General features: G+C 43.5%; 3 protein-coding genes across 4 annotated transcripts in view; all 3 read left to right on the forward strand.

Moving 5' to 3' along the window:
* Nucleotides 1-1,408: 1,408 nt before the first annotated feature.
* On the forward strand, nt 1,409-9,546 carry LOC109425314 (tRNA (34-2'-O)-methyltransferase regulator WDR6). The gene is made up of 4 exons (XM_019700551.3): nt 1,409-1,678; nt 1,742-1,935; nt 2,002-3,690; nt 8,215-9,546. Exons 1-4 carry the CDS (start codon nt 1,618-1,620, stop codon nt 9,418-9,420), a joined length of 3,150 nt encoding a protein of 1,049 aa, XP_019556096.3. The 5' UTR covers nt 1,409-1,617; the 3' UTR covers nt 9,421-9,546.
* A 225-nt stretch (nt 9,547-9,771) lies between these two features.
* On the forward strand, nt 9,772-16,915 carry LOC134285536 (uncharacterized). 2 transcript variants are annotated; one of them, XR_009996459.1, is made up of 2 exons: nt 9,772-16,665; nt 16,719-16,915. XR_009996459.1 is itself a non-coding variant. In XM_062846505.1 (2 exons), the coding sequence occupies exon 2, from the start codon at nt 10,425-10,427 to the stop codon at nt 16,416-16,418; it is 5,994 nt and encodes a 1,997-aa protein (XP_062702489.1). In that variant the 5' UTR covers nt 9,772-10,161; nt 10,215-10,424; the 3' UTR covers nt 16,419-16,915. The 2 variants fall into 2 exon arrangements, 1 of the variants encoding a protein (XP_062702489.1); XM_062846505.1 differs by having other exon boundaries at nt 9,772-10,161; nt 10,215-16,915.
* Nucleotides 16,916-18,557: 1,642 nt separating this feature from the next.
* The window catches only part of LOC109419814 (DNA topoisomerase 1), a 30,681-nt gene continuing 24,551 nt past the window's right edge, over nt 18,558-24,687 (forward strand). The window contains exon 1 of the mRNA XM_062846506.1: nt 18,558-19,057. Coding sequence (XP_062702490.1) covers nt 19,025-19,057 — 33 coding nt within the window. The 5' untranslated portion in view covers nt 18,558-19,024. The remainder of the gene's footprint in view (nt 19,058-24,687) is intronic.

Consider the following 24,687-nt stretch of genomic DNA (forward strand, 5'->3'; position numbering starts at 1 on the left):
TTTTGAAGATTGTTACGTCTGTTCGTCTGTGGAGAAAGGTTGCCATATACAAAAAAAAATGTACTGAATCAACTGACAGCTTAACTGACAGCAAGCCGGCACACTTCAGCACATCACCGGCACGATTGGCACAAAACCAAGTGTGCCGAGTTACCCAGAGAAAATAGGTAGAGAAGCGAAGAGTGAACAGCAGCCTGAACGGCATCACTTTTTCTGTTTTGATTTCATTGCTCGGATGCTGGCAACTGTCGCAAAGCAGATTAATCCACCCATCGAAGGTAGTGCCTATCTCGCATACTGCATTTGAAAACTTTTTATACTGTTGTTCTAGGAATTATCAAACTGATGTTCCAAAATGGAACAATTGGGTTGTTTAGTGAATAAAATATTGCTGTTTTCTATAGCCTTATCGAAAGAGCTCATTTTTTCTGAGTATAACTTGATTTTATTGGATTTCAATACCTTTGTTTTGATGGTTAAATTAACATAACAGTTTTGATTTTCGTGGATAGAATGACAGTTCAATCGTTAAAATGACAGTTCGACCCGAACAAAAAAATTTTCCCATACAAACTTTAAATGCATTTTAAAAATAGTTCCCGGACTCCAAAAATTATGAAATTTTGGATTTCGACTAATTTTTGGGCGGAGAATCCTGGAGCTCGATTTGAATAGGTCGTGCTTTTGTCGATATAAAATTCGATCAGTTTATTTTAGTCATTGTAGCAATATGGCAGATATTTTGCAAACTTTTAATGATGGAACAGAAAGCTTGTTTTGTGAGGATTCTACTGTATGTATCAACTTTGCTCAATTTCAACTGCTTTCGCTATAATAAGCGAATTCAACTGATCGAGTTTTAAATCGACAAAAGCACATACGACCTATTCAAATCGAGCTCCAGAATCTGATTATTAAATAATCTGGATACCCCTAAAGAACCCAATTTTCATTAATTCAAGAAATCAATGTTGTTTGCACTGTTATCCATAATATTTGGAAACTTTGGTGAAAATTTGTTTGAAATGAGTGCAATACTTATCTTCATTTTTGCGGCAATCGTCAAGGATTGTTGATTTTGTTCATTAGGATACCAGTTTGACGGTTCGATAAGGTATTTTTGGCTCGACACTATTCGCTTCTTTACCTATTTTCTCTGGAGTTACCCACCCCCTGGCAATTTACTTGGCAATTTCTTGAGGGCTTGTTCACAAATGTCATAACGCTGGAGGGGGTGGGTGGGTGTCCTTCGTGGTGTTACAGCCCGAACAAATAATTTTTCTTCCCATACGAACAATGTTACGGAGGGGTGGGTGGGTGTCACAACAGTCCAATTTTGGCGTTATGATATTTGTGAATGAACCCTGACATTACCGTGCAATGGAGTGTTGTGAAAATCGGAACCCTACTGTATTTAGCTGCGAGTAGAATTTTATCAGAGTGCATTCTTTATGCTGTCAGTTACAGTGTTTTGACTACTGTTTTTGTTTTCCTTTTATTTACCAACAGCACTTGCAAAACGCGTGTTTTGTTTTTGCCGGCCGTAACAAAAGTTTGCACGTTTCTTATTTATTTACACGGACTTTTATCGAATGCTTCTTGTAAAAATACCACAAAATGCAAGTTCAAACAGATGCTACTTGCTTACGGGTGCTTACCAGTGAGAAACTGCTTTTGGGTAAGTATGATTTCCTCTTATTAAGTTGAAAATTAAAAAAAAAAAGAATCCTTCCACAACCAGCCATCGGAAATCAGCTGTTCCTGTTACGCCTGACGTCGGACGGTCGGACCGAGCGCCTGCCGGCGCGTTGCCTGCCGCGCTTGGTCGATAAAATCCATGGCATCGATTGGAGAAGGCACGTGTCCGGGTCCGAGGACGCCTGGCTCATAGTACTTCACGCGGGTCGCGAGGCATATTCGGTCGTTCTCGGAGACGTAAGTATCTAATAATCGGCGGTGATTTCAAAGTATTTTTATAACCATAGTTCCTCGGATTTTCAGGATAACACGTTTTCCGAGCCATGTCCAATCCACCTGTTCAACCATCGGGAGGATTTGTTGTACTGCCCGAAAGAAATGGCACTCCTGACACACGCCCGCCGACGCCTAAATGATTGGATCAGCACGATGAAATTGCTCGGGAAGGACGAGGCCTGTTTGATAACGGGGCACGGTGTGGCCGTCCGCTTTCAACAAGATTACATGGGCAACTGGTCTGCTTCCGAGACGTGTGCCTGTGAGGACGGATCGACGCTATACTGTTCGCAAATCGTTGGGACGTGCTGGGAGGACGCGTTGTGTTTCAGCGGAACGGCCTTGGGACTGCTGGTCATTTGGAGGCCAAGTGGGACTGAAAAGGGTCAGATCCTGTACAGCGCTTCGGCACACAACGGGGTAATTTTCTCGATTGAGTGCGATTTGCAGAGAGGCTTTCTGACGACCACCTCCGATGATAGGTCAGTGAAGTTCTGGAAGATGCTGGAAGGTGATTCCGGAATGGAACTGAAAGAGCTGAGCTATTGCTTCGGTCACACAGCTAGGGTGTTCCAGAGTCGAATCATTAGAGCAAATGACGTCAATTGGGTCGTGTCCATAGGGGAAGATTCGAATCTGTGCCTGTGGGATGAATTAGGAAATTGCATCCACAAGCAAAGGATGGAAGATGGGGCTACCTTGTGGAACTTGGATTACGACGAGGCCACGATGACCGTGTTTGTGTGCGCTAGTAATGGAAATGTGTCGAAACTCGGGATCAGGAGGTTTTTAGAACGGAATCAAGATCTTCAGGAGGTCCAAGACGTAACGCCAGATTTGATGGATGAACACCCCGCGAAGGTGAAGTTCTGTCAAGACGAATCAATCGTTGCAGTAACGAATCGAAACCAAATACTTCTGATACGAGATCTAGGAAGTCCGGTAATGCTTGACCGCCTTGAGTTCAAATGTAGCATCCTAGAAGTGTCTAGTAATCGAGTTTTCGTTGCGGGGAATCGATGGCTCAACATCTACGCCCTAGAGGAATCCAACGGCTCCCCACCAAAGGCTCAAAAGTTGTCCAATTTCGGAGATACGTCTTCTAGCAGTTATCTGATCAACCACATTGAATTGGACTTCAACCATCCTGACTTCGTTCAGGAAGAAGACAGCATACAGTTTAGCATAGTTCGATCGTTGCACATCTGCAACACCAGCACCGATCTAGTGATTTGCGACAATAACGGACGATGTTTGATCTACGATCAAAACGTTGACACGCTCAAGTCCTGCCATCGTATCCCCAAGTCCAGCGAACGATGGCTAACATGTGCATTCCACTTAGCCCCGACACACCTTCTTCTAGCGGACCGCAACGGAAACCTGTACCTATTCGACACCCACCAGGTAGATCCCATCTTCAAACTACCATTCCTACACGGGAAGCTCGGCATTACGCACATACGTCTCGAAGAAGAAACCCCGCAGGGATTCTTCCTTTTAACAACCGGCCACGATGGCCACATCAAATCAATCTTCCTGGATCGGACCGAACGCCGCCTGCAGCTGTACGAGGGGCGGAAAACGATCATCAGTTGGATTGAAAGGCTCATTACTACGACGAAGACGGAGGCGACCCGGGGCCTGCTGGTAGCAGGGTTCAATGATTCGCATTTCACTGTAACGCGGGAGGACCAGCAGGGTGTGCTGCTCGAGGTAAGTAACCAGTTCGAATCAATTTTTTTTAGGAATTTATTCAGAGATATTTTAATGTATTTCTGCAAGTATTCCTTCATGGATTTCTTCAGGGATTTCTGCATATACTCCTTCCAGAATTGCGCCAGAGATTGCTCCAAAAATTCCATCTGGAATTATTCGAAGTATTTCTACAGGAATGTCTTCCAGATTATTTTTGTTTTTTTTTTTCACAAAATATCACAAGAGATCATTCGCAAATTAATCCAGGAATTGCTTATAAATTTTGAACAAAAATCCCTTCAGCAGTCCATCCAGTATTCCTTCAACAATTCGTCAAGAAATAACTGCAGGCACTGATTTCTTCAGCTTTGTTTTTATTCAGGGATCTACAGAAATTCTTCCATGAATTCGCTTAGAAAGCTCTACTGAGATTCCCTAAGAATCTGCTTCACGGATTTCTCTTTGAAAATTCTTCCAAGGATTCACCCGGGAATTCCTTCTGTGATTCTTTCAGGATCAAGTTCAGGGATTATTTTAAAAATACCTCCAAGAACTCTTCTTGGGATGCCTTTAGGAATTTCTACTGGAATTCTTATATATAGAAACTTCACCAGAAATTAATCCAAGACTTCTTCCAGGAACTGTTTAGAGATTCCCTGAGGAATTCCTCTTGGGATTGCTTCCGAAATTCATCCTGGAGTTTCTTCAGGGATTCTTCCAAGAGTCCCTCTACGATTTTTTTAGAAATCCTTCAGAACTTCATCAGGAATTTCAGCGATTTCTTTAGTACCTTCTGGGATTTCTTCAAAAACTCCTCCTGGTATTCCCTCAGGAATTGCTCCTTTTATTTCTTCAGGAATTCTTCCTGTGATTCCTCTAGGAATTCCTCAACGGATTCCTCCCGAGATTCATCCTGAAATAGTGCTCTAGCGATTCTTCAAGGAAACCCTCAAGGAACTCCTCCACGGATTTTCTCTTCGGTTTCCCCAGGGAATCCTCATCGAATTTATGCAGGGATTTCTCCAGAAATTCCTCTAGGGATTCCTCCAGGAATTCATACCACAGAGAACAGACGTCTATCTTTGCTTTCTGCCTTGTGCAAAACTTTGTAACGGCCATATCAGAGTATGTGGTTATGTTCCCGTTGCATGGCGCTTACACTCTCGTGTTGTAATTTTTGTTTCTAGTGTTCACCGTTTTTGACATTTGAGCGCTCGTATCGCTTTGTGGGCTAGTGTGTTTTAACGATGAACACTGCCATCGTGTGGTCAAATCGAGTTTATAAGTGGGACAGTCTCTGTTGATGGCGTTGAGGTACACTTGAATTCTTTACACACGATTTCGACGTATTTTTGTTCGAGCTTAAACGTCTGTTCTCTATGTTCATACTGACATGTCTCCAGGAATTTCCCCAGGGGTTCATCTATGCATTTCTTCAAGAATCTATTTAGGGGTACATGCAGGCATTCCTTCAGAATTTACTACGTCAATATTTCCAGGAAATCCTCCAGGGATTCCTTCAGAAATTCTCCCAGGAATTCCTCCCCGAATTTATTCAGGAATTATTCCAGGTATTCATCCAAGAGTTTCTCCAAGAGTTCTTCCTGAAGTTCCTAAAGAAATTTCATCAAGAATTACCTCAGGTATTTCTTTAGAAATTCCTCCAAGAATTTATCCAGGAAATCTTCCAGGGATTCCTCCAGAAATTATGTCAGGGAATCCACCAGGAATTTTTCAGGGATTCCTCCAGGAATTCTTCCAGTGTATCCTCCACAGGGATTCCTCTAGAGAATCCTCTGGAAATTTCACCAGAAATTCCTTCAGGAATTCCTCAAGAGGCTTTTTCAAAAATTTCTCTAGGGATTCCTCCCAGAATTCCTCTAGGGAATCTTGCAGGAATTTATCCAGGGATTCTTCCAGGATTTGCTCCAGGAATTCGTGCAGAAATTCCTCCAGGAAGTCCGCCAGGAATTGCTCTTGGAATTCCTCCAGGAATTCCACGGATTCATCCAGAAGTTGTTCCAGGGATTTCTCTAGGAATTCCTCTAGAAATTGCTCCGGAAATTCTTCCAGAGGTCCTTCCGAGAATTCCTCTAGAGAGTCCACCAAGAATTCATCTATGAATTCATTCAGGGATTGCTCCAGGCATTTTCGTGGATAGAATGACAGTTCAATTGATAAAATGACAGTTCGACCCGAACAAAAAAATTTTCCCATACAAACTTTAAATGCATTTTAAAAATAGTTCCCGGATTCCAAAAATTATGAAATTTTGGATTTCGACTAATTTTTGGGCGGAGAATCCGAATCTGAAATAATCCGGATACCCCTAAAGAACCCAATTTCTGCGATGCCTCCAGAAAATCCTCCAATTATTTCTTCTAAAATTCTTCCAGGGATTCCTCCAAAAATTCTTCTAGCGATTTCTTCAGGAATTCCTCCAGGCATATTTTCAGAAATCCCTTCAAAAATATCTTCAGCAATCCCGCCAGAAATTGGTCCAGAAGTTCCTCCAGGATTTCCTCTAGAGATTCCTCTAGGAGTTGCTTCAGCGATTTCTTCAGAGAGAAATTCTGAAGAAATTCCTCTAGAGATTCTTCTAGGAATTCGACCAGAAATTTATCCAAAGATTCCTCTAGAAATTTGTTTGTAAATTCCTTAAGGAATTTCTCAAGAAAATTTTTCCAGTGATGCCTCCCAGAATTGCTCAAGGATTCATCCATGGATTGCTCCAGGTATGCTTTTAGAAATTCTTCTAGGGATTCCAACAGAGTTTAATCCAGACATACCTGCAGGAATCCCTCTAGGCATTTCTCCAGGAATTTCTCCAGGGATTGCCCCGGGAGCTCTGTTAGGGATTGCCCCAGGAATTCCTGTAGTGATTCCTTCAGAAATTCTCTCGGGATCTATTCAAAATTTATTCAGAGGTCAGAATTTTCAGAAATCCGTCCATCGTCTTTTCCACCCAAGAATGTTTGCAGAATTACCTGAAAATTGTTTGAATTACTTGAAGGATTCATTTCATTCATTGAGGAATTCCTCTAGCGATTTATATTGGAATTCTAAGAAGATAATTTTTGAGGAATACAAAAGCCAGGAAATTCTACAAGAAGTCATCCAAGAATTCTTTCACAATTATCTCCGAGAAATCTTTAAGGAGTTCATTCACAGATTTATTCAGGAATCCATCCATATATGTATTCGTTCAAGAACTGTGTAACTGTGACTTACTTTAAACATAAAAGTACTTTTATGCTAGAACCTCTTTCAGGTTCTCCAGGAGATCCTTCAGGAATTTCTCTATAAAATGCACCACAAATTCCTCTAGGGATTGCTTATTAAAAATTCCTCCAGATATTTAATTACAGTTATTCGTCCAAGAGGGGTTTTCCAAGAATTCCATCATTTGAGGGTTCTCCGCAAATACCTCCAAACAAAAATCTTCAAACATTTCTCCAGGGATTCCCTTTAGAAACTCTTGAGGGACACCTCGAGGGTTTCTTCCAGTGATATTTTCAAGGCTTTTACGAGAAACTCTTCCAAGGACCTGTAAGTGTTTCTCTCGTCGCTTATTCGTTTTATTACGTTCGTTCGCTCCGCACGCGATATCAACAAACTGACAGTAATGTCAGGGTTGTCCAAAAACCCCAATACGATGGCTAGGGTGTCTCCACAGACCCTTCGGGGAATACGTCAATGGGGCACGTTCGGTGTAGTACTAGAATTAAAGTAATGAGCTGAATTTTAGTATGGTGAGAAGGTCAATTCTCCGTTTCTGCAATGAAATGGTGCAAAAAGCGTGGGTATTATGATTTCTTGCCTAATTTGATGCTGTTTGAGCAAAACTTTGGATAACTATGTTGTTTATGTTGCAAGAAATGGAGAAAACAACAACACTGTTGCCCAAAGTTTTACTCAAACAGCATCAAATTAGGCAAGGAATCATAATACCCACGCTTTTTGCACCATTTCATTGCAGAAACGGAGAATCGACCTTCTCACCATACTAAAATTCAGCTCATTACTACAAATCTAGTACTTCACCGATCTGTCCTATTGACATTATAGATTCAGGATAATCCAAAATTGCTAATAAGCACAGACAAAATTAATGATTAATCATTGAAAGAACTCTAGTTTGACGTGGAAGACATTATGTAGACATTTTCAAACGATCTTCGGACGAGTTTCCATTATGTTTCATTGGAAAAAAAATGAAAGAAATCATTAAGAAAATTCTAGATTAGTCCTAGAAAAGGTTCTTAATTTCCAAAAGAGTTCAGCTTTGATTCGTTACGATAGTTTAGTAGATATTAAAAAAAAAACATTATAATCTCCAGAAGAAACAATAAATCAGTAAAATACAATACCTTAATCTTCCACATATTGGTCATCGGCATTTTTGTTCGAGCTGAAAATGTCTGTTCTCTGCAGACATGTGGTATCAGTAAACGTTCAAGAGTTATTAAAATAAAAGATCTTTAACTCATGACACTATTAGCTACTATATTTAAAAAAATACATGTTTATTCTCAATTCTAGGTGGACTGTGGCGGAGGCCATCGTTATTGGGACTTCCTGTTTTCCGATGGCAGCAGTTGCCGCTTCGTGTTCATCCAGCATAAACGGCTCAAGCTCGTCACGTTGAACAATTTCCTTAAAGACGAGGAATCGACCAGCTTGCTAAAAGTGCCACGGCTTTGCTGGCACACGAAAGCATGTAATGTAGTGAAAGTGCTTAGGCATAGTGGAACGGTGCTCTTCGTTTCCGGCGGAGAGGATAACGTGCTTCGGATAAACAGATTTTGTTCGGAAATTGGTGCTTTACTGGAACAACCTCGGAAGCACCTGGACTGCCACATCTCCAGTATCAAAACCATCCAGCTTATCGATCACCCATCGGACTCGAACAAAGTGCTGGTTCTTTCCGCAGGAGGTCGTGCTCAGTTATGCATCACATCTCTGGATCCGGCACATCCAAACCGAACCAAGCAGGAACTTTCTTACATGCTCCATTCCAGCGACAGTGATCGGTCGCGGTGGCGAACAAACCGAACGGCATCATTCGACCCGGAAACCAGATTTATGTGTGCGGTTCAGATTGAGTCGGACCTCTTCATCGGTTGTTCCGATGGGTTCCTGAGACAGTTCGCAGTATCACGAGAACCAAATAACTGCACAGTCCAGTTGCTCCGGGAAATACACTATGGAAGGTGCATTCTGCACATGACGAAATTAACATTGGAAACTTCAAAAAATATTCTTCTGACGATGGCTACCGATGGTAACGTTTGTTTCTGGAATCCTTCTGATCCGAGCGAGCCTTTCTACAAACTAAAACATCACGATAGCGGTATCAATGGGTTCGATCTGATGCCACTCGCCAACGCCGGAGGACACTTTCTAATCGGTACCGGTGGAGACGATCAGAGGGTAATTGTTACGAGATTTCAAATCTCCGCTCTTGGCAACGGTACGATTTCGTTCTTCCGGCAGTGTACCGTGATAGGTGCCGATCTGCACGTAGGACAGGTTACGGGTGTGAAGTTCGCTGGGGATAGTGCACTGTGGAGTGCTGGAGTGGATCAACGCGTCATGCTGACGGATTTCGCCGGATGGAAGAAGATGGTCGTGCAGAAGCAATTCAAGACGTGCGTTGCAGACGTCAAGGGACTAGAGTTGATGCCGGAAACGCGCAGTCTGTTCGTGTATGGATGTGGGTTCGAGTTTATTGACCTGAATGAGTAAGTTTTTGTTTTGTTTTTTAACCTTTATTGTTTTCAAAAGTTACAATTTGAATGGACTTATTTATGTTATACTGTATATTCAATTCATGTTTATAGCGCATTTTATTGAAATAGAACATTGAACCTATGATTATGCATTTCTATTGTTATCACATTTATTAGCCGCCTTTTGAAATCAGATTTTTCTTAAATCTATCGTGTTTTGCAATCAATTTTGAACCGATTCTCATGGAATTTGTACACAATTTCATAAAAAAAAAAAGATTTTTAATTGGCTAGGGAAGCATCTCGGCAGGGGTCTTATTTTGGGCACTTTTCTGCTATAATTCAGTAAATTTTGACACAATTTTTGGAACGCGATGAGATACGTTTAGTTTTAGCACAAACAAACAGACGTAACACTCTGATAATTCCCATCGTACTTTGATTTAACGATGTACGCACCACCCAGCATCGAAAACCCGTCAGCAGCGAGCGCCCTGCTGTGACGACTAGGTGCAGGAAAGGTAGGTGAAAATTTGGTGGCTGAATTCAGGCAGGACGAGCATAAATGTAAATATAAATAAGAAGAGTTTGTAAACAGTATCATATAGTAGCCATTGCAAATAGTAGAAATTGAATTCTAGTGCTAACTGTGATTTGCAGCTAAAAAACTAATTCCAAGTTGAAGAGGAGAGTAAAAAAGTAGCTCTAATAGTTAATTTGAATACGGTGTTTGAGTGAGGTATTTCGGAAGATAGCTGTAAGTAAATAAAAGCTTTGAATTTGTTGATATTTATTCATGGTAATTTGTAGTGATTCCAAAGCGAGTCCCGTGCAGCGAAACGCAACCTGAAAAGGAGAAAGGGGTGAAACGCACTATAAAATGTAAGTCGGAAATTATTATAAGTTTTGTAATCGGTAATTAATAGAATACATTTTAGTTTCAAGCTGTTGTAACAAAGTACACTGCTGTGGAAATTTTATTTCAAGAACTGGTCCGAACATATTCTTGAAAATTTTATAATGTCGCGATCAATTCAAGACCCGGAAAAGACGGGATTTAACTGCGCGGGATGTCGTCGTCCGGATGATGACGAAAGTGAGATGGTGTTTTGTGACCATTGCCAGCGTTGGTACCATTTCGGGTGCGCCGGTGTTTCGGCTGAAGTGAGGGATGTTTCGTGGTCCTGTGAAGAGTGTCTGCGGCGATCGGCGGACAAAGAGGGGCCTCCCGGCCTGGAAGAGGAGTGCGAGAAACTCGAGAAGGAGATGGAGAAGGAGAGACAGGCCATGGAACTGCAAACGATCCTACACAGGAAGCGGCTGGAACACCAGAAGAAGCTGTTTCTGCTGCGGCAGGAAGCGGAAAGAGAAAGGCGCGAAATGGAGTTGGCGTACGAGAAGGAGCAAATGGAGCTACAAGCGGCCGAAGAAGAAGCGCACCGGAAGAAGCGCGACGAAGTGCTGAAGCAGGTGCAGAAAAGGCTGGAGAAAGTGAAGCTCGATTCGGCGAGGGAAGAGGTAGCGGAACTGGAGGAAGATGGAGCATCCGGAGGCGAAAAAGGAGGAGTCAAGGAAGGTAGGAAGTCCAAGCAAGCGAAGTCGGGGATGGAAGAGCCGGAAAAAGAGGAGCCTGAGAAGAGAAAGTCGGGCAAATCGGACCGGAAACTAGCTAAACCGGCCAAAGCAGACCGCGAGGATTACCGTGGAGCCTTCAGCAAGTTCTCCACACCGAAGGCATCTGGAATTGCACCACCCGTCCTGCAGGACATAACCTCGCTCCCAGCGGTGAGCCACAAGAAAACTCCGCTCGGCCACCCGGAGGTGCAGAAGAAGAAGAAGAGGCCACAGTTCGAAGAAGACGTCGCTCTACGCTCGTACCAAGCCAGCGAACCAAGTGAAGAGGAGTCCGAAGAATCGGATTCGGAGTCGGAAGAAGAGAGTTCGTCGCAGGAAGAAGACTTCGGAATGCAATCCGAGGTAATGGTGCGTGGTCCAACGAAGGCCCAACTCTCCGCTCGGCAGTTTCTGTCAAAGAAGCTTCCGACATTCACGGGGCGGCTCGAGGAATGGCCGATGTTTATCAGCGCCTACGAGACGTCCACAACGGCTTGCGGGTTTTCGAACGTCGAGAATCTGGCGCGACTTCAAGAGTGTTTGAAGGGTCAAGCACTAGAAGCGGTAAGAAGCAGGCTCCTACTTCCGAGTGCAGTACCGCAAATCATCAAAACCTTGCGGATGCTGTACGGCAGGCCTGAGCAGTTGCTGAACATGCTGCTGTCGAATGTGCGGAAGGCTCCGTCTCCAAGAGCGGACAAGTTGGCATCGTTCATCCAGTTCGGTGTCGTCGTGCAGCAGCTAACCGATCATTTGGAGGCGACAGGTCTGACTGCGCATCTCATCAACCCGATGCTCATCCAGGAGTTGACGGAGAAGTTGCCGGCCAGTACGCAGCTGGAATGGGTGCGGTATCGGAGGAAGGCCCAGCTCGTGACGCTCCGGACATTATCCAACTTTCTCTCGAGGATTGTCAAGGATGCTAGCGAGATCACTCCGTATTGCGAGTCGGCGTCCATCGCATCGGATCAAGCGTTCCGGAAGAAGAAGGGAAGAAAGGAGCAAGAAGGATTTCTGCACACGCATAGTGCCGAAGCCAGCGGAGTCGCCAACCAGGCTCCGAATCGGGAGAAGAAGCCCTGCAGGATCTGCGGCCGCTGCGATCATCGTATCCGGAACTGCGAGAGCTTCAAGAGGATGAGGTTGCCAGAAAGATGGGAGGCGGTACGGAAATGGAGGCTCTGCTATCTGTGCCTCAACGAGCACGGAAGTGCACGCTGCAAGCTCAACATGCGGTGCAACGTGAACCAGTGCAACGAACGCCACAATCCGCTGCTGCATATCGAGCAGAGTGTTAGCACTAACTGCAACGTGCACCTACATCGGCAGTCGGTGATTTTTCGAATGATACCGATCACGTTGTACAACGGGAAGCTCAGCGTGGACACGATTGCGTTCCTGGATGAGGGGTCGTCATACACGCTACTGGAAAAGTCGCTGGCGATCGCGCTGCAAGTCCAAGGCGTAACGCAACCGCTCCGAGTGACCTGGACAGCGGGTGTATCCAGAGTGGAGAAGCAGTCCCAAAGGGTGGAGCTCTTTGTATCGGCAAGAGGATCGACGCAACGCTTTCGCATCAAAGCCGCCCATACGGTGGACAGTTTAAAGTTGCCGCAGCAAACGGTCTCCATGGCAGAGGTCATCGGAGGACATTCCCACCTGCGAGGACTTCCAGTAACAGAATTCTCACGTGGAGTTCCGCAAATCCTCATCGGCCTCAAGGACATCCATCTATACGCTCCTTTGGAATCCAGGATCGGCAAGTCTGACGAACCGATCGCCGTCCGATCTAAGCTAGGCTGGACGATCTACGGGCCGACGTGTGCAAGCCGGAACGAGCCCGGCATTGTTGGTCACCATGATTGCGAAACGGTGACGAATCAAGAGTTGCACGACATGTTGCGAAGCCACTACACCATGGAAGAGTCGGTGATTTCCGTGGCGCTACTGCCGGAATCCGAAGAAGACAAGCGAGCGAAGGCGATCCTCAACAGTACGACCGTACGAGTTGGCGACCGTTTTGAGACGGGGCTATTGTGGAAGGAGGACAAGGTGCGTTTTCCCGACAGTTATTCGATGGCGGCGAAACGATTCCGCTGTCTGGAGAGGCGGCTAGCGAAAGACGACCAGCTGCGCAAGAAGGTGAGCGAGCTGATCAACGATTATGCAGCGAAAGGCTACATTCACGTAGCGACAGAGGCCGAACTGAGGCGGTTCGAGCCGAACGAAGTGTGGTACCTGCCGATCAGCGTGGTGGTGCATCCAAAGAAGCCGGGAAAAGTGCGTCTGGTGTGGGACGCAGCAGCGGCGGTCAACGGAGTATCGCTGAACTCACAACTGCTGAAGGGACCGGACATGTTAACTCCGCTCCCCAACGTCCTAGCGAAATTCCGTGAGCGAGTAGTAGGCTTCGGCGGCGACATCAAGGAAATGTACCTCCAAGTTCGAGTGCGAGACGCAGACAAGAGAGCGCGGTTTGTGTTCCGTGGAAGTGAGTCAGAGAAGATGGAGGTCTACATCATAGACGTGACGATGTTCGGCGCGACAAGCTCTCCGTGTACGGCGCAATACATCAAGAACCGGAACGCAGAAGAGTATGCCGGACAGTTTCCGGAAGCGGCCGAAGCGATTGTGGAAAACCATTACGTGGACGACTATTTCGATAGCACGGACACGGTCGAAGAAGCGGTGAAGCGGGCCCAAGAGGTGAAGTTCGTCCATTCCAAAGGCGGATTCGAGATCCGGAACTGGGTGTCCAATTCGGGCGCATTTCTGGAAGGCATCGGCGAGCGTGCACCTGATCAAAGCGTTCAGATTCTTCAGAACAAGGAGTCAAATCTAGAGCGAGTCCTGGGAATAGTGTGGAATCCAGTCAGCGACGAATTCACGTTCCTGGCCAAGTTCCGGGAAGATCTGGCGCCGTATTTCTCCGGCGAACGTCGACCGACAAAAAGAGTGGTGATGAGCAGCGTTATGAGCCTGTTCGATCCGCTAGGAATGCTGGCTACCTTCGTTATCCACGGGAAAATGATGATCCAAGATCTGTGGCGTAGTGGCAGCGACTGGGACCAACCAATCGACGACGAAAGCTGCGAAAAGTGGAATCGGTGGATTGCTCGGCTCCCGGAGATCGAGAACGTGAAAATTCCCCGTTTCTACTTCCAAGGTTCGAGGTCAGTGGATTACAACACTGTACAGCTTCACGTGCTGGTAGATGCCAGCCAAGATGCGTATGGAGCAGCAGCATACTTCCGTGTGCTCACGGGAAACGGGCCAGTTTGCGCGCTGGTGATGGCGAGGTCGAAGGTAGCTCCATTAAAGATGATGTCCGTCCCGAGGCTGGAGCTGCAGGCGGCGGTGATCGGAGCAAGGTTGCTGCAAACCGTCGTGGAAGCGCACTCGCTGGAAATCAAGCAGCGGTTCATCTGGTCAGATTCCAGAACAGTCGTATCATGGATCCATTCGGAGCAGCGTAGGTACAAACCGTTCGTGGCTTTCCGGATCGGCGAGATTCTCAGCCTGACGAAGCACAGCGAGTGGCGGTGGATTTCCACGAAGAACAATATCGCCGACGATTTGACGAAGTGGAAGAGCGGCAGCAGTTTGGATTCGAACGGACCGTGGTTTCGAGGTCCGAGATTCCTTTATCAGCCGGAACAGCGATGGATGAAGCAGGAAGTGGTAGAGCCGAACACGCCAGAAGAGGTTCGGGCATGCCATCTGTTCCACGACCTTTCAGCAGAAGAGCCGATGGTCGACGTGTCCCGCATTTCCCGTTGGAAAGTGCTGGTCCGGACGGTAGCATGCGTGTACCGTTTCAAATCTAACTGCGTCAGGAAGCGGAAAGGGCTGGCGATCGAGGCTGTTCCGGCACCACCAAGAGTGCGAAGCGCAGCGAAGAAGGCAATACCAGCGATAACAGTCCCACTGAAGCGAGAGGAGTATCAGCGAGCGGAAACGTACCTGTGGCGGTCGGCGCAGGCCGATGTCTACGGAGAAGAAATCAGGACGTTGGCGAAGAACCGTGAAGTTCCACGCGGCGAGTGGCAGCCGATAGAAAAGTGTAGCAGCCTGTACAACGATAGCCCGTTTTTGGACGCGGATGGTGTGCTCCGGATGGAAGGCAGAGCGGCTCAGGGTTCATTTCTCCCTTTTGAATTGCGGTTTCCGGTGATTCTTCCGAAGCGGCATCCCACCACTCGGAAGTTGCTTGAGTTCTATCACCAGCAGGCGGCTCACGCAAACGCGGAGACAGTGATCAACGATGTCCGGCAACGTTTCCGGATCCCGAATCTACGAGCGGAGTTGAAGGCGGTGGCGAAGGCTTGCGTGTGGTGCAGAACGAAGAAGTGCGTGCCGAAGATTCCCAGGATGGCTCCCCTTCCGTTGGCGCGGATCACTCCTGGCTGGCGGCCGTTCAGCTTCACAGGGGTGGACTATTGCGGTCCGGTCACAGTTACGGTTGGGCGTAGGTCGGAAAAGCGGTGGATCTGCCTCTTCACGTGCATGACGACGAGAGCGATTCACCTGGAAGTGGCTCACAGTTTGACGGCGCAGTCGTGTTTGATGGCGATCCGGCGTTTTGTGTGTCGGCGGGGCAAACCGGTCGAATTCTATTCAGACAACGGGACGAACTTTCAGGGAGCCAGTAAGGAGATTGTGCGGAAGATAGAAGGAGACTGCGACGAAGCTTTCACTGACGCGAGGACAAGGTGGAATTTCAACCCGCCGAGCGCGCCCCACATGGGAGGCGTTTGGGAGCGGCTGGTCCGATCCGTGAAAGCAGCCCTGACGGTGCTCCAAGACGGAAGAAGGTTGACGGATGAAGTGCTGCTGACTACGTTGGCAGAAGCGGAGGACTTGGTGAATTCTCGCCCGTTGACGTACGCCGGGCTTAGTCCGGAGGCTAGCGAAGCGTTGACACCGAACCACTTCGTGAAAGGTCCAGAGGTGGCGGTAGAGCGGGTTCCGAAGACAGACGAGGGTGAAGCGTTGCGGGACCTCTATAAACGATCGCAGGCACTGGCAGACCGCCTGTGGAAGCGATGGGTAGCGGAGTACGTGCCAGCAATCAACCAGCGTACCAGGTGGCACGCAGAGGTACAACCGATCAGCCAGGGCGACCTGGTGTATATAGCGGACGAAGGAGCGAGGAAGAGTTGGACGCGAGGCGTGGTCAGCGAGGTGTACCCAGGCCCTGATGGACGAGTACGGCAAGCACTGGTCAAGACGGCCAAAGGGGAGTTCAGGCGTCCGGTGGCGAAGCTGGCTGTGCTGGAGGTTCAAGAGCGTAACTCTGGTGCTGCTGGAGGATCCCCCCAGAATTACGGGGAGGGGGTATGTACGCACCACCCAGCATCGAAAACCCGTCAGCAGCGAGCGCCCTGCTGTGACGACTAGGTGCAGGAAAGGTAGGTGAAAATTTGGTGGCTGAATTCAGGCAGGACGAGCATAAATGTAAATATAAATAAGAAGAGTTTGTAAACAGTATCATATAGTAGCCATTGCAAATAGTAGAAATTGAATTCTAGTGCTAACTGTGATTTGCAGCTAAAAAACTAATTCCAAGTTGAAGAGGAGAGTAAAAAAGTAGCTCTAATAGTTAATTTGAATACGGTGTTTGAGTGAGGTATTTCGGAAGATAGCTGTAAGTAAATAAAAGCTTTGAATTTGTTGATATTTATTCATGGTAATTTGTAGTGATTCCAAAGCGAGTCCCGTGCAGCGAAACGCAACCTGAAAAGGAGAAAGGGGTGAAACGCACTATAAAATGTAAGTCGGAAATTATTATAAGTTTTGTAATCGGTAATTAATAGAATACATTTTAGTTTCAAGCTGTTGTAACAAAGTACACTGCTGTGGAAATTTTATTTCAAGAACTGGTCCGAACAAACGATCTTTTTCAAAATTTGATAGTTGGCCAACTACCTTGCCAACTACCCACCTGTGGCGCTCACATCGTTTTTGTTCGAGTTTGACGTTTGCTCACTACCGCCACCTAGTTGATGGTCGGCCAAACTTAGTCATTTTAGCATTGGGCGAATATGTTTCCGTGACTATGATTTGAATCCAAAAATTTTCGAAGTGTTTATTTAGTTTATTAACTCTATTGTATTGACTATCTTGCGCCAAATACGACGCACAGGCAAACAAAATTGTCCCACCACATAATATGCACACCGGTTTCAGCATACATTGGTTGATGTCGCTGCTACAGTTTTCCAGTAACGGAGCGTCATTTTGGGGTGGTGTTTCGACTAATCGGTTTGTCTATGCACTGTTTCCTTTGTTGTTGGATGTGTGAACATTGTGCTGTCAAAGATTGAACATTTGCACGATCGTCGCGAAATCCTTGCAAAGCTCAATATTTTTATGAATAAATGAAGTGGAACAAAAATCCTTTGGGAAGCTTTTTGGGGGGATCATCATAGTAAGCCAGAAATTATTTTTCAGTTTGGAAAAAAATACCTCCATGAGACGATATCGAGTCAAGGAACATCGACTCATGGAGGTTCGACTGTATTACTTATCAGTGAAACCTGCCCTACTAACAATCACTCCTTCCTGCAGCCTTTGGTGGAGACGTGCGGTAAACGCCAACTTTCACATAACAAAGGTTGTTATTAACATTCCTTCATTCTCCCAACCTGACTGCAAGGACATGGCCGGCTCCGTTATTGTACTGTTAAAGAGAGCCTCTGAAGCGTACGCAGTGAGAATGTTGACCACTCCCAGTCAATTATTCAGTTGATTCATTGTGCAACTGTCATTGGTTCGAGTCAATCACGGAGTAGCAACCATAGATATGTGCAGTCAGTCTAAGCTAAGCCACAGAGAACAGACATTTAAGCTCGAACAAAAATACGTCGAAATCGCGTGTAAAGGATTTAAGTGTACCTTAACGCCACCAACGGAGACTGCCCCACATATAAAGTCGATTTGACCCCACGATGGCAGTGTTCATCGTTAAAATACATTAGCCCACAAAGCGACACGAGCGCCAAACGGCCAAAAACGGCGAGCACTGGAAACAAAAATGACAACACGGCAGTGTAAGTGATGGGACGCTAGCGCCACGCAACGGGAGCATAACCACATACTCTGATATGACCGTTACAAAGTTTTACACAAGGCAGAAAGCAAAAATAGACGTCTGTTCTCTGTGCTTAAACGTCTGTTCTCTGTGGTTTACGTTTCAAGAAGTCTGACAATATTTAATCGCGTAGAAAAATAATAACATCCAAGACAAGTGTTGCCAATTTGATGCCAGCGTGCTTCCATAATGTGCCGACAGCGACAAGTGTGTCGGATACTTTGTGCCGAGCTTTTCGCCCCCTGTTTGGATGTCTGTTCTCTGTGAAAAGTCGATGCATTGCTCACTTGATTGCTCATGAGTTGAATTTTTAGCGTGCATGGAACTGACAGAAAAACGCAAGCCCAAAACGCAATCCACGGACACAAACCCTCGCGAACACTTGGGCTGGATGGTCACCCTATCGTAGCTGTCAGTCGTCGTCGGCTCGCACTTCGCACTGTCGCACTTCGCCGCCGTCTTTCGTCTTCGGTGCGGAGGATCTGCCTGTCGTCTGGCCAGCCTGTACTTTCATCTATCCATTGTGTGTTGTGCATTGGTAAAAGTCCATGTTTTGCGTGAATTTTACGTGCAATTTACGCGGTAATCTGTGAACGATAGCATAAAGTTCGTGATTTTCACGATAAAAGTGAATTTACCCGTGAAAACGTGCATTGAAAGTCGCGTGTTTTTGTAAGGGGGCACACTGCTCTCGTTTTTGACATCGCTCGAAACGTCGTTGTTGTGGTTGTATTGTTCACCGTCGGTGCGATAAAGAAAGGTAGAGTCGTCGGCAGCCAGCCAGCCAGTCAGTCAGTGTGTGGATTCTCGGACTTGTAAAAATTTCTGCTTCATTCCGTGTTCGTCTGGTGTAGGGATTGTGAGCACAGTTTTGATTCCGATTTTGTGGTGAAACTCTCGGTTCCATCGGACAATGAGCGTCGAGGTGGAAACGGCCAATTCGCAGGTTAGTACTTGTAGATTAATGGGTTTGATTTTTGAACCAAATGTGGCAATTAATTGCGTTTCGGAAAATTCTGGAACAAAATTGTATTACGGTCTGCTATACGACCGACAAGTCTCGACCAAGGCTAAGTCCCACGGAAGCAGTCTGGGACTTAGGCGAAAAATTTCATCTTTGCCTTTGCCTCGGTCGCTGCGATGTGTGCCAGAGTCAAAGTGCTGCGCTCGCCATACATATAGGTACGAAGAGAAAATGGCGTCCGGAGACTAAGTCCCACGTCGCCGTCAAAAGGCAGCAAAGGGGAAAACTTTGAAAATTAATATTTCGCCTTGGGTAGGGAATTTTCTGCTGAAAATGTCACCAAAATTCGTTTCGCCAAAAACTGCGCCATTTGAGGTCAGGTTACTTTTTGGCCCGAAAAATTTCGACAAGTCCCGGATTTTTCCGGCACTTAGCAAAATTCCGAATCGTAGCAGGCTGTCTGCTGTATGCGCTCTTTGTGCTTATGAAACGAGCACACGGGCTGCTACGACGACAACGCAGTAGATAGCAAGGTAGACGGACTTTATTATATTTAGAAGGCAACAGCAGCGAGTGTGGCTGGCTTTGAATTTTCACAAGTGTTGGTCGTTCACTCGCGGCTCGGTGGCTGGCACATAAGCAGCAGAGGCAAAGTGCTGCGTTCACCGTTTTTTCGTCAAAGTCCTATATTTGTGGCGGAGCACAACGGGGAAAATGGCTAATATGGGCTTGGATTGGTGTATTTATCCAATGATTTTTATTAAAATATTGCAAACCACATCAATTAAATTTTGTTGTTTGTTATGATAACGAATAAAATTTGAATATGAATTTAAAACATATTTCAATTTCAGGCTAAAAATTTCAAAAATAGAATATATTATATCAGAAGTAGGGAAGAATATTAAACACGGGTAAATAAATAACTGTTGATAAATATAGTGTAACTACAGGTAGTATTTGATATTACGTACAACATTTAACAGTTACATATTTTTTGTAATAACATCCAGATAAACTACAATATGTATCACTTAACCCTTTGAAGCCGAATTGTTTCGCCGCTGCTGTCGCAACCTCGCTGGTCTCGAACATGGTTGTTATACTCGGTTCCATCGCCGGGGTCATATATAACCCCTCCGGCTTCAAAGGGTTAAATTATTGTTTTTTTTTTTGTCCAGGATCAGAATTAGAAAAAAACTGTTTACTTCATATCTAGGACGAATGCACTTTAACGGATTTTTAGTTGAATCGTTAAAATCATGATTGAATCATGTTCTAAGTGTTATTTTTTATCCTTAGAACCTAGTTACTTACGAATCGAACAGACGCACAGAAGAATTCCGTGGATAACTGACACTGAGGAAGATTACAAGTGGTAGTCGAAATACGCGTAATTGTCAAAGGATAAGCAAAATAGGGCGGAATTAAAATGCACGAAACTGATCACACTCATACAAAGAGAGTATTCTGCTTAGAGGGTTCGAAAAGTCGGTACAAAGATCAATTTTTCAGTTATTTCCATCTTTATTCTGTTAAAACCGTCGTTTGCTAATTTAAAATTATTGAAAGGAAAAATAATTGTAAAAGTGAATTTCAGGCCACAGCGCATTGCGGGTGATGCATTTCAAAACCAATAAAATACTACACTGAAACCTCCATTTAAGTAAATGCATGGCTGATCGAAAATATGTTTTTTGCAATTTCTCATCGTAATAGGCTGTTTTACCTCACGCAAATCTGACAGGAAAAGGCCTACTTTCCCACACCAAATTAACAGTGCTGTAATGGTTTATTACAGCACTGATTTGCGTTGCGTAATGAATCATTACAGCACTATTTCCAATTTTGGTCAACTTTTTGATGCTTTCTGGACGCAGTTTTGAAAAATTGTGACAACTGCACAGTTTAACTTATTATGATCAGATTTTCCTAAGCATTGGCTATGAACATCAGTGTGCAGTTTGGTGAAAAAGTTTTTTTGGAAACTATCCTTAAGGGTAATTTATGAAATTGCAAAAAACGTTGTACGCAACTCGGTGCAGAACTCGATTTTTCCGGCACTCGTCGTAATTATCCAACTCGGCAAGCCTCGTTGGATAAATGTACGACTCGTGCTGTAAAAATCCTCATTCTGCACCTTGTTGCGTAAACTACTATTACCGTACAAGCAATGCAAAACTAAACACTTATATTTTTTAACACTTCGCATGACTAAGGAGATTTGTCAAAACATATAAAACTTTATATGTAAAACTTATAAGATTTTGAACATATTTTTGGAACGTTATATCACAATAAGTACTTGATGAAACTTTTTAAATTTTTTTGTGTGTTACATCTTATACCTAAGGCTTTCATATGCAGCTTCGTTTAAGGTTTTATATTCACTACAAAAAATATGAAAAATCTGTTCAGAGTATCATTTGGAAATTTATCATATTTTGATCAATAAAAGTGTCAAGTGTTTTCAACTTTTTTAATCTCTCTTCATGTAATATTTTTATACAGGACCTACTAAGCTACATATGAAAAGTAGGTCCAGTGGATTTGTCGTTCAGGTCATGCACTTTTATTGGTGGAAAACGTTTGGCAGATTAGGTATATGTGCAAAATATGGTAAATTTTTAAACATCGTCAACTACATAAGCGCATTTTCATATTTTTGTAGTGTATATAATACCCAAAACATAGCTGCATATGAAAGCCTTAGGTATAAGAAGTAACACAAAAAAAAATGAAAAAAATTTCAGATACCTATATTGTTTTAAAAATGTGTTCATAAATCTTACAAAACAAATGCCGTAAAATAGCTAAAATTCTCAAATTTCAGGGAGAACTGGGGTAAACGGGCTCTATAACTCGCTTCAGGTTAGTTGGCCGTACATAAATCTTCCATCAACCAATTCTTGAGAAAATTTGCTTTCGAATAAGCCATCGATGGTCACATAGGGTCTTCTATTAAGAAAGTTATTAATTTTTTCCACCTTTGGGTTTGATTTTGCCCAATGTGCAGTGCACATTGTGCACTGTAGATCGTACTTGGCCAAAACACCCGACTGGTCAAGACTGTTGCTTCTACCCTATAAGGAAAAAAAAAATCCATTCATTCGCAAACATTCCAGTTTCAAGAGACATGCTTAAAAAAGCCAAAATAATGGTGCTGTAAATTATTTTCCAGAATCTTCAGAAATAACGGTGGAATCCCATCTGGTTCTGAACTTTCGTTGACATGTAAATCTTTCAAACCTGTCTTACAACAAAAACTTGTTGACATCAATATTGCGGGTCAAATCAGGAAACTATGAGAACTATTTCAAATTACGATCAGTATCCGAAAATTTATCATAATCTTCTTGTTTCTGCATACTTTTTGAGATCCATTTTGTTCCCATATCAGCCATGCACAATTTCAGCTCGATCGGGGAAACTGTATTTTAAAGTTTTATTCGATTTACCATGGGAAAATTTACTTTTTAAAGAAAAACGTCAGGGGTATCTCCTTGGTCCCTAAAAATAAGTTAAAAAATGGCTTTTGTAGCAAACTTTACGCGATTTTTTTTTTTTTTTTTGTTATTCTACAGACAAAATTATGTATTCCTTATATATACATGTTTAAAAAGCGTTGTCTTGTTATTCGGTTTTCAACCAACAATTTTTTCACATGCGTCAGACCGCTTTGAGCTCTTCGAATGAATAGTTTCTCGTAAAGTTTTCAGTAGAAATCATTCATCGATTTATTTTCATATAGGGTAGGTAATCAAAATTTGAACCAATTTGCGGCTTTCTAAGGCAGTGCAAATTTTAAGTGATTTTTCTCCCACATGGAAATAATTTACTACGGCAAAATCGTATGTACATGAAAACCACGGGTATAAGCTTTCTGTTAAATGGTAAAAGTTTGTATTTGCACCGAATTTCATTAAAATATTCGATTTTTATCAACAATGATTTTAATCTTAATTTGAACCATTGTAATCATAATTTGAACCAATTTTAATGCTAAACAACTAAAAATCACATAAATCTGCTAATTCCCATACCTATTTTTTATTAGGCAGTGGAATCTCAACTCAGAATGTTCGAAATTCTTTAGGGATTTGGAAACTAAATAAATTTGGAATTTTTCATCCCCCAAGAGTAAACAAAGCAACCACTAGCGCAATCTACAGACCAACACTAGAAGCTCACCCCCGTTTACTAGTTCAAATTTATGTCGTTTTCGATTTTAAACCTGAGTCAGAGCTGACCTTGACTCGCAATAACCGAACGAAAACGGATCCGGATCCGACCCCAAACGAGTCAACATGTAAACACAGACAAACAGACATATTACTTAGAAGAAAATTGCTTCAAAAACATCGTTTGGCATCTCACTAGCACCCTCTATAGAGCGATTCCAAGCAACAGCATCAAAATTAAGGAATTTTTTTAATTCATGATTTTCTATTGAACTGAAACTTTGCACAGTTTTTCAGTTCCATCTAAATCGCCATTTTCCGATACCAAATTTTTATTTTGAATCACGACTAACTTTTCAAAAGGGTGTATGTGAAAATGGCTCAAAAATGTTCAAAAATCTGCAAAGCCAAAATGGTTCGTTCGATTGATATGAATTTTTCAGCAAAGTTAGATAACTAAATGGTGATTCCTAAGAAAATATACTCTGTGAAAAAACATCTTTTTTAACATTAAAAAATATCATTTTTGTCACTAAAACTCAAATATCTCAAAACCCTATCTTTTTACCAACGTAATTTTTTTAGGGAAGACGGTCCATTGTATTAGCAATCTACCATAAAAATTTGGTGATGGTAAACTAATAAACAAAAAAGTTATAACATTTAAAACATTTCACAATTTTCACATTTGGTAAATATTTTTTTCTGTGTAAATTATTTCGGTCAGAAATCGCAGTTTGATGCTGATTTTATTGTTCAGCAAAATTAGATAACTAAATGGTGATTCCTCAAAAAATATACACTGTGAAAAAAAATATTTTTTAACATTATAAAATATCATTTTTATTACAAAAACTCAAATATCTCAAAACCCTATCTTTTTACCAACGTAATTTTTAAGGGGAAAACGGTCCATTGTATTAGCAATCTACCATAAAAATTTGGTGATGATAAACTAATGAACAAAAAAGTTATGACAATTCAAACATTTCACAATTTTTACAATTAGTAATAAATTTTTTTTAGTGTAAATTATTTCGGCCGGAAATCGCAGTTTGATGCTGATTTTATTGTTAATGGCCTTGCGTGAGTAAAACAAGCTGTTTTTATTATGTATTATGTATATTATATGTACAGTAATGTTCCGATTTTATCACGCCCTCCGCGCATTAGTCGTTTATTCATTAATTTGCTGTTACATTTGAGGACAAGTGTTTTCCCTCTTCTTCAAGATAAATGTTGAAAGCGTGTTTTGCAACGTTAAAAATATTGAAATGGGTATAGATGTTGAAGTATATTTCAAAGCATTTTTGAAAAGGGGCGTGATTAAATTGTTTAAACAGATGTCGCTGATGGTACGGTGGCATGACTCTCTGCACTTAGCACTTCTGGCAATTTCTCAGTTGTTGTCGTTTTCGAACTTCCTGCGCC

The sequence above is a fragment of the Aedes albopictus genome, chromosome 1 (genome assembly GCF_035046485.1).
Source record: "Aedes albopictus strain Foshan chromosome 1, AalbF5, whole genome shotgun sequence".
NCBI lineage: Eukaryota > Metazoa > Arthropoda > Insecta > Diptera > Culicidae > Aedes > Aedes albopictus.